The 10,634-nt window shown below is 38.3% G+C and overlaps 1 protein-coding gene across 1 annotated transcript in view; it reads right to left on the minus strand.

Annotated features, from left to right (window-relative positions):
• Positions 1-3,062, minus strand: part of DSPP (dentin sialophosphoprotein) — a 10,834-nt gene extending 7,772 nt beyond the window's left edge. The window contains exon 1 of the mRNA XM_029284748.1: positions 2,512-3,062. Within this exon, the coding sequence (XP_029140581.1) occupies positions 2,512-2,889 (378 nt within the window). The 5' untranslated portion in view covers positions 2,890-3,062. The remainder of the gene's footprint in view (positions 1-2,511) is intronic.
• Between the last annotated feature and the right edge of the window lie 7,572 nt (positions 3,063-10,634).

Here is a 10,634-nt window from a genome sequence, read left to right on the forward strand (position 1 = left end):
AGAATAGCTAATACAATATACAAAATTTAAAATGTGGTTAAAATGAAATATTAATATAGGCCTTTTCTTTTTTAAAAGTTATTTAAAAACCAAATTTAAAATACCCCTTAGGCCAGTCCTGCCAGCTGAAATAGCCATGTCTTGAGGGCGCGGCGGAAGGAGGGGAGATCCGGAATCACCCGGATCTCTGGGGGTAGTTTGTTCCAGAGGGTGGGGGCTCCAACAGAGAAGGCTCTCCCCCTGGGGGTCGCCAGCCAACACTGTCTGGTTGACGGCACCCTGAGGAGACCCTCTCTGTGGGAGCGTATCGGCCAGTGAGAGGTAATCTGTGGCAGAAGGCGGTCTCGGAGGTAACCAGGTCCGATGCCATGGCGCGCTTTAAAGATGATAATCAACACCTTGAAGCGCACCCGGAAGGCCACAGGCAGCCAGTGCCAGTGCCAGTGATATGAAAAAAGCAGAAATGACAGATTCTCCCTCAGAAAAAAATCTTACCTTGATAGAGACAGGTATCCACCTAGACCTGTGGTAAAGCCAAAGCAAAGAGTAGACTAGCCAAAAATGGGGTTAGACCCAGATACTTGTACTAATATGATTATAGAATTGATAAGTTAGCAGCAAGAGGAAAGGCTGTGGTTAATTAAAGAGGAAGAAGAGCTGCTTTGGAGGGAGAAAGAAAGGAAATATAGGCTGGACAGAAAGGAGTGCAATAGAGGTACGAAGGGAAGAGTTTAAGGGGATGATGGACCTATTTAAAGGGATAAAGTGACCAGAAGACAGGAATTCAGTTCTAAAGTTTCTAGAACACATATTGAACTGCTTGAATTTAAGCCAGTGGTTCTCAACCTTTTTAATGCCGTGACCCCAACCGGTCGTAAGTCGAGGACTAAACCGGTCGTAAGTCGAGGACTAAACCGGTCGTAAGTCGAGGACTTTCCCTGCCCGGGAGTGCCGCGCATGCATGGTTCTGCCTCCTGCGCCGGCCGAGGCGTAGCTGGCAAGCGGCAGAGACAGAGCAGGCCGACCACCAGCTGCCCCAGCCCAAGGGAGGTAAGGCACCCGCCGGAAAAGGGGAAAAAAATAGCAAACAAAAAAATGGCGGACAAAAAAATGGCGGACAGCCTTGCTTGGCGACCCCTGTGAAATGGTCGATCGACCCCAAATGGGGTCCCGACCCACAGGTTGAGAACCACTGATTTAAGCCATCTCCATTTGCGTGGTTTCCCCTTGTATTGGATATCCCACTTTTTTATGGATATCCCAAAGAATAAAACATTCCAGGTTGTCAGAGGAATAGGACATAGAAGCCTATTTCATAATGTTTAAAAGACTAGCTACATCTTGCAAGTCGTGTGAGAATGAATCAGTGGTCAGACTAGCCCCATGTTTAACAGGAAAGGCTTTGAGAGCTTACAGTAGTCTTCCAGCAAGAGAAGAAGTAGATTACTCTCATGTCAAAGACATAATCCTATACAGATATGTAATTTCCTACAACTATAAGCTGAGGTTTAGGGGTTACAGATACAACAAATATGGAGAGATTCATTAATAACGGGCAAGGTTGGAAGAACTAGGCCAGTGATGGCAAACTTTTTAGAGACCGAGTGCCCAGGCTGCAACCCAAAACACACTTATGCATCGTCGGGTGCTGGCTGGGTGTGGCCCATTGGCTGGGTGTGGCCCATTGGCTGGGTGTGGCCCATTGGCTGGGCGTGGCTGCGGTGGTAACGGCAGACTGGGTGGGACTAAAAAGTTCAATCAATTCCAACTTTGCAAGATCTTTTTTTTTCCCACTAGAAGTTGAAATTGACTGATTGATTGAACCTTTTTTTTTTGCACACGGCAGCAGAGGCCTAAAGTGAAAAGTTTTTATAAAACCCAGCTGAAGGCCTACAACTGGGGTGATGGCACACGTGCCCACAGAGAGGGCTCTGCGTGCCGCCTCTGGCACCCGTGCCATAGGTTCGCTACCACTGAACTAGGCAGAAAATGGACAACCATTTGTCTGAAATGGTATAGAATTTCCTGCTTGAGCAGAGGGTTGGGCTAGAAGACCTCTAAGATCCTTTTCAACTCTGTTATTCTGTATTGTGAAATGGTTGAGACCAGAGCAAAGAAAAAGTGGTAATTTCCCAGAATCCCCAGCCCATCACATCCTGAAGATTATGAATATCAAGGACTTCCAGTTTGAATACAGTATTTCTGACCAGCATCAGAGGTGAGAGAAACTAATTTAACAGTTAAATGTCTTTCAAAGCATTGAGATTGTAAGCTAATTTAACCTACAAAATATAGCACATACAGCGAAACTTTCCTTTTCTTTATTTCTTCCTTAATCCCTAGTGACTGTTTACATGCCTGAAAAATCATCCCTGAGGAAAGCAATGCAAAGAATAGCAAAATTTTATATACCGTGTTGCTAACACCACTATCATCTTTAAAATGATGGTTTGATCTTTTCTAGCCACAAACAGTATGTACATCTTTTGGATAATTAAATAAATAGCTCACCTTAGTATTGCTATTTGAGTCCAGACCATCATTTCTTTTCTTTTCAAGGCAGGTCACATGCTCAGTTTCGGGGCTTACATCGCCACGACCTTGAAAACCTTCTTCATTATCAGTATTGAGAGAATCATCCACAGGGCCTGCATCACCCTCTCCTTCATTGTTTGGGTTGGTTATTTTTGTACCATTAACACAAGCCTGAATGTTGTTCCTATCACTATGGGTTTCCGTCGCATTTTCTCCAAGGTTTGTTGTACTTTCTGGGGTTCCAGCTCCCCAACCATCACTAGAACCTTCTTCATTGGGATCTCCACCATTACCACTTCCACCTTCATCAATGTACGCCCACTGTATACTTTCCCCATGGACCTCACTTCCCATCAGTATATTTGCTGTGTTATCTCCGGGGCCATAAATTGCATATCTATGTCCATCCAAGTCAATAAAGCTTTGAATGTGATTGCCCTGGAGTCCTCTATGATCTCTAAATTCGTCTCCAGTTTGATCATAAATTTGATCTTCAATGCCATGCTGCTTATCATTTGGATCACTCTCAGAAACAAGAGGACCACAAGATATTAGTTATAAGAGAAGGGGTCAAGGTATTGGCCTTAGTGACTTTATAAGTGGAAGATTTCATTGAAGGACAGAAAGTCATCGTAAAAGGAGACGTCCGTATACAAGAGACAAAAGTAAATAAGAGTCTAATAGAAGTCCAGAAGGTAAAAGTAAAAGTAACTGTAATTGTTTTAGTCGTCATCCATTAACTCTATCTGCATTTGTAGTAGATTCTTCTGTTTTGCATTCTTCATGGCCAGGGCCAATACTCCTTCCATGTACACAATTAATATTTCCACTACTATATCCTAAATTGTTGAGTAAAACTCTGAAGTCCTCTCCACCGTTGTTGTTATGAACAGCATTTGATGTATCCTATAAAGGAGTGCAATATTAAGAAGAAGAGTAAAAAAAGGGAAATGAAAAGAGTGACATTTTAAAGGTCAACTTAAAGGTGGAATTTGTGTTACATTACTATCAGTGATGGTTGTCATAGGAGCATTAAAAACCTAAGAAGTGTCTTGGAGAATCATCCCAAAGCTGAGTTAATCAGGTTTTTGCTCTGAGTAGGAACATAGCAACACATGAGCCTCCCAGCACCTTTGCAAAATTTGTAGATGATGTAAAAAGATTAAAACTGGAGCATAAACTAACTAGCTGTTATTGTCAGGTTGCTAACCTACAAGCCATAACTCAATTCTGGTACAAGGAGGTAAGTAGAAAATTAACTACACCATCAAAAAAACCCAGAGCCTTACATGATGTCATTAAGGTAATCAGGTCATGTCTACTTACTGACCTGAACAATTAATTGCCTTTTGTCTTTGCTTGTCTTGGTCAGATTGAGCAAAACTCTAAGAAATGCATGATGGCATTATTAAATTGGGTGTGGACAATTCCCCACTTACGGGTTGGCATTGAGATCTGGCTGTCCCATGGATGTTTAGTTTTCCAGTGAGAAAGTAGCCATCTTACTCAGAGCACGGAGCCATGGTTTCATATTACCAGTAGCGCATGGAAACAATAAGGAAATAGAAGTTGTTTTGGTCATTTTTTACAAATTAGTACCTTGCTTTTTAATATTATCTGTATGCCTCAATAATAACCAAACACAAGAGAACATAACCGACTTGATTTAAAAAGAAGAATTTTAAAACAAAAGTTAGGCAGATTTCCTAAATAAAAATGATTTGCGAAGAAGAATGGTAATCAGTTTCCATGAAAAGGGAGATTCTGAAATTGAAACCTGTGGCAAAAAGGGCCCCATCTCAGCTAAACAAGTTTATTTAAGTCATAAGAAGCAGCCTGGGCTGGTTTTTATTCCCTCTAGATGACAAAAAGAAAGCCATAAACAGGACACAAGTTTGAGATATAGAATATTGGGGAGCAGAGACTGAAATAACAAATATAAGCAACAACAACAGTTGTTGTTATAATTAAGAGCCTAGTTTATCTATCATGCTGATTCTCTCTGCCACATTCTTTACTTTTCAATATAATCAGTACATTGCTTTTAAAGAAAAATATCTTTAATAATATCTTTTTAATGCTTTTTAAAACTCTTGTAAAGTTCACTCCCTGTGGATCAAAACAATAGGATTTCCCATCTTCCATCTGATGGGGCTCTCTTGCTTGATCTGAAGGATGACAATGGCAGATGAGCAGAGTGCTGTTGTTAGGTTTAAGCCAAAATACTGACACCTGTGTTAGAAACTAAAACAGGAGTTTAATTTGGCACAGACAGGAAAACCACTGTTCCTTAAATATTAGTTTGTCAGGAAGTACCAAGTTAAACCTGGACAGAATATCAGAATTCAAAGGCGTGCAAGATCAAAATGACACAGTTGGTATAAAGATAGCATCACCTGTTTCTTCTATTTCTGTCACTAAGAAAAATGTCAGAAAAGTAGTTGCATTATTTGTTGACCTTTCCCCACCCACCAATTCGCTTTTCTTAAACGAGAGATGTATCCCAACTAGGAAGTCTTTGGCTCTGAAAAGGCATAACACAGTAATCAATTTCTACTGTGAATGGAGAAAATAGTATTATGGTATACTGGTACTATGCCCCTCAAGATTGGAACCCATTGGTGGTCCCTGAAGATCTAGCCATGTCTACCTTTGCCACCAAACTGCATGAGTTCTGATGACAATTATTAAATATACAGGGAGAGAGAATATTTGTACCTTAAGCATTTAATTAACGTAAAACCATTTAAAATTAATATGGAAATAACTATAATAATAACTATAACCAAATACAATGTTTGTCCTTGTCCCACTCATTTTCTGGACTTGTCCTGTTTACATTTGGACATTTCACCCTTGGCATACCACTCAAAGTCCAAGGGCTTTTGAACAAATAATCTGACCTTATCCTGTAGCAAACTTTTGGTTTTTTGACATAAATAATACGGTGAATATAGGAGCAGGATTTATTGTCCCTCTTCTGTCTTACATATCACAATAATTTCTATTTTGCCTTCAAGAAATGTTTGGTATTTGTTCTTATTCCTATGCCAGTTATCTCAGGATAAACACCTTGCAATTTTGTTGAATTATGCAAATGAATTACTGCATAAATTATCCAGGATAGAACCAAGATGAAGTAGTTAAATGATACCTGAGACTGAAAAAATTCAAAACGCTTTTCTGTTAAAGTGACTGTCCTTTCACTATGATACTACAAATTCAGAGAATGTTATCTCAGCCTTTGTAATAGATTTGTGAGAACTATAGAAGATATTTCTGGAACAGAACTCCCAGTTTAATAAACGCAGTACTGTACAGAACTGTCTTATTTATTAAGTTGTTTTTTCCCTACTCTTAATCATATCTGCAGTGTAATGTAGGATGGCTAAGTCTTCTTCTTTTTAATCTTCTGAATTCCTTGATAAATTATATTCTGGAGAAAGGCATGAAAACAAATATATTGAAGTTCTTAACAATAAGAAAAGCAGTATAGAAATAATATCCTAAACCAATAAACTAAACACATATTTTAAAGGAAAACTGATATGCCATTGTGTGAGATGTGTTTGAATATTGTATTCTTGTATAATTTGTTGTATAATTAAGTCATATACACATTCTAAAATTTTATAGGAATTTACTCACCTCATTATCCCCAGTGCTCATAACATTCCTTTGTTCATATTGAAGGAGCTTGTAAATCAGAAAAACAATTGAAAGAGCAATTAAAGTTTACTGAAAATAATAATCAATACAGAACATCCAGAATATTTCTGCTTGATTTGTAAATGACATTGCAGGAGTTTATGCAATATGACATAATAATCTGGTAAAGAATGGAGAGGAAGGGCTTAAACAAAATCGGTTGTGATCACATCATAAAAATAATCTATTTAATTTGTACTTGCTCCAAGAAAAGTTATTTGATTTGTCATTTGAATGAATTCTTTTTGCACTTTGTCATCGGTTCTTTGAATATTTATTTCTGCCACTTTCTGATATGATAATGATTAACAGATTACCAACTTTCAAAATAATGAATAGTAAAGTAAATAAACAGCACACTACTGAATAATAAATTACCAAATAATTAATTCCTCCTGAGCAAGAGTTATGTTCTCTTTGACCAGATGTGGAATGATAAAATAATTGCGTAAGAATTGAGTATGGAGCATTTTCATCAAGAGATTGATGTGATCCATAAGAGCAGAATGAAAATTCTGGGCCACATTGTAGTTTACACGTACAGAGTTGTGGATGTGTAACTTTGGCAAGTTGCTGAATTAATTGTCAAGCAACATTCTGGAACCTCCTAAGTATATTACCTACCTCTAGGCACAGCAATGGATTGGGGTGGTTGTCAGGTTTTATACAAAAATATCCATTTTGCATCTTGAGCAAAATACAAATTAGCACAACTTCTTTGGATTGGGCAGTATCAACATTCATTGCAAATAAATAAATGGACAAACTGGTGTTCTAAATCTGCAATTTTCAGAATTTCACTGTGCTGTTTGCAACTTGAATAAATGCACGCAAAAGTGAAACATCCACAGAAAAGTCACTTGAAAAATGGAAGCACGCTAGGAAAAGTACTGTAGTTTTAAAAGTGATTTTTCAAAGAATTGCACTAAAATATGCAAACACTCTATGGACTTCTTTTTTTACTGACTTCTGTGAGTGATGTGGAATTAAACCAAAATGGGAATACCTATATCTTGACAGTCAGTTCTATGTAAGAACGAATGCAGGAACTGGGCATGTCTAGTTTAATGAACAGAAGGACTAGGGGTGACATGATAGCAATGTTCCAATATCTAAGGGGTTGCCATAAAGAAGGGGTCAATCTATTCTCCAAAATACCTGAAGGCAGAACAAGAAGCAATGGGTGGAAACCAGTGGTGGGGTTCAAGTATGTGAACAACCGGTTCTCTGTGTGGATGCTGCTTCCAGAAGTTCATTCTGGGCCTGGGCAACAAAAAATTAGCTACCAGTTCTGCCGAAGTGGTGCGAACCACCCGAATCCCACCACCACTGGTGGAAACTAATCAAGGAGAGAAGCAACCTAGAACTAAGGAGAACTTTCCTGACAGTGAGAACAATTAATCAATGGAATGGCTTGACTTCAGAAATTGTGGCTATTCCATCACTGGGGTTTTTTTAAGTATAGATTGTACAACCATTTGTCTGAAATGGTATAGGGCCTCCTACTTGATCATGGGGTTGGACTAGAAGACCTCCAAAGTCCCTTCCAACTCTATTATTCTTTTGTGTTTTAGTAATCTTTACTTTCCTGTGGAAGAATATTTATTTCCCTCCGTAAATATGACGTTCCTAATGAGCAGATCTGACATTAATTCAATGAAGCAATAAAATGACTTACCGGGAGTGCCCAGGCTGTTACAACAATGCAAAGAAACACAATTGTTTTCTTCATCCTCAGTGATAGGCACAGCCTGACCTTGGAAACAGGCTGCAAATAAAGACACCATTCAATGAACATGAAATCCAAACACATTGTAGAAGGTAAACAGTGATATATACCGTTTTCACAACATGTACTGTGCTGTACTATTTAGGACACAAAGGAAAATGGAACATTAAAGAAATGGGATATGCACATTAGATGTACTTACGAAATACCAAGAAGAGACCTATTTCCGTCCTATCTTTACTTTATTTATTTTTATTTTTATTTATTATAAGGTAAGGTAAGGTAGGGTAGGGAAGGGAAGGGACCGTCGACTGGTCGTCATAAACAGGTATCTTGTACGAGACTTGAGTCACTAGAAACAACCCAGAGAGGAGTGGTTGGGAATCTATAATTTTTTTTAACAAACAAACAAACAAACAAAGGAACGGTTGCACTGGAATTGGGTATGTCTAGTTTAATGAAGAGAAGGACGAGGGGTGACATGATATCAGTGTTCCAGTATCTCAGGGGCTGCCACAAAGAAGAGGGAGTCAAGCTATTCTCCAAAGCGCCTGAGGGCAGGACAAGAAGCAACGGGTGGAAACTAATCAAGGAGAGAAGCAACCTAGAACTAAGGAGAAACTTCCTGGCAGTTAGAACAATTAACCAGTGGAACAACCTGCCTCCAGAAGCAGTGAATGCTCCAACACTGAGAGTTTTTAAGAAGAGACTGGACAGCCATTTGTCCGAAATGGTATAGGGTTTCCTTCCTGAGCAGGGGGTTGGACTAGATGACCTCCAAGGTCCCTTCCAACTTTATTATTATTATTATTATTATTATTATTATTATTATTATTATTAGTAGTAGTAGTAGTAGTAGTAGTAGTAGTAGTAGTAGTAGTAGTAGTAGTAGTAGTAGTAGTATTTTATACTTTGCAGAGTTGGGGTGCCTATAGGTTTGCTGATAACTGCCTGTGTGGATAGGGGGGGGTTGTATGGTTGTGGCTACAAAGGAAACACATTTACACAGGCAAGCAACATTTGGTGAATGAGAGGAACAAAGTCTATACAAGTCTAAAGATACAAACTGGTTGTGGCCACCTCACTCATGCAGGATTCACATTTTTTTTCTTGTTGGTTTCCACCATCTTCCCTCCCCCTCCTCCCATTTTAAAATCCTGATATAGTTTATCTCAGAATATTCTGGTTTAGTGAACTGACTTTTACTGAGTTTGGTCTCTCTTTGGTCTCTCTCTCTCTCTATATATAGGCTAACAATATTTTTTTTAAAAGATAAAAAGGATAAACAATTAAAGAGAGGTAAAAATAAGAGACTAAATTACAAATCCAGTGTTGTTCCCTCTGTGTAAACCCTTCAGGAGTACTGATTTAAAACAGACCTTTCTCAGTTTTATTGAGACCCAAACATTTCCCATTCCATAATCTCAGCAACCCCCTTCTCAGCTAGTTCTGTCAACCTCAATTTCTGTCCACAACTGCTAAAAATACTTTTTTTTTAACCATAGCCACTGCTGTGGTTTAAGCTGTTGCTTATACTCGAGTCTAGCTGAACTAAGGATTTAACATGAATTACAATTAATTAATTAACGCCATATTATATTAATGTGGTGCATTTTATGTGTTATTTCTTTAGAAACATATTGGGTATAGAAGACAGATTGCTACTATTGTTGCTGCTGCTGTTGTTTCCTAAACACCTTTCACTGAAAGACTTTAAATATTAATAGACATTTTGAAGCTTTGTAAGTCACTCTAAGAAAGCAGAAAGACCAACACCCCACCACCATCTTTGATGTGATTCCATTCTTTATAGTTGCCTGGGATGTGATTGGTTTAGCTGTATGGAAGAACTTCATTCTCATTGTCAGAAGTTCCAAAATAAAACATTTGAGACTTGTTTTTATTGAAGATACACATTGCTTCAGTTCATATCATGGATATGATGCAACTGCTCTGTGCACATTAAAATAAAGTACATGAAAACTTCCAAAATAAAGTATATGAAAACTTAATCTGATAATGTGCTTCTCCCAATTTGCTAAATTAGCACACTGACCTATAAAATAACCTACCCCAATAGTACACTAACAAGCTATTATAAAGCCTATTGCTTTCCATCATGTGTGCAGCGATATTCTCCATTTAATTTGAAACATAACTTCTTCACCTCTCTCACTGGAAGTAGTTGGATGCCACAGGATATACAGAGCATGGAAACAGGTCGAATAAAGTGAGTATTCCTTGCTCTCTCTTTTTTTCACAATCCTTCCCCAGACAAGGCTGGTTTGAGTTATGACTGTATTTACAAAGCCTTGTGATACTGATTTGCACATTGTACAATTTAATCAAGAGCTTTTCTTCAGAGTCATTCAAACCTTTTAACTACAACATTATTGTATATTCAATATGACTGTTCAGTATTTTCTCCTTAACATTTTGACATGCATCTCATCTCATGTAACGAGTTATCTAATTTATGCTGCATCTTTTACTTAAAATTGGGCTCTGGTCCATGAAAGCAAATGTCCCAATAAATCTGTTAACCTCTAAGATACTGTGAATCCTTTCTGTTGTTCTAGCAGAAATGAAATAGGTGAGGGTCAAACTCCGTGATTCCTTACCTTGACTTCCAAGAAAGGCACTACTTTTGAGATCTCAAATC

The sequence above is a fragment of the Protobothrops mucrosquamatus genome, unplaced genomic scaffold, assembly GCF_001527695.2.
Source record: "Protobothrops mucrosquamatus isolate PMUCROS unplaced genomic scaffold, P.Mucros_1.0 scaffold893, whole genome shotgun sequence".
Classification (NCBI taxonomy): domain Eukaryota; kingdom Metazoa; phylum Chordata; class Lepidosauria; order Squamata; family Viperidae; genus Protobothrops; species Protobothrops mucrosquamatus.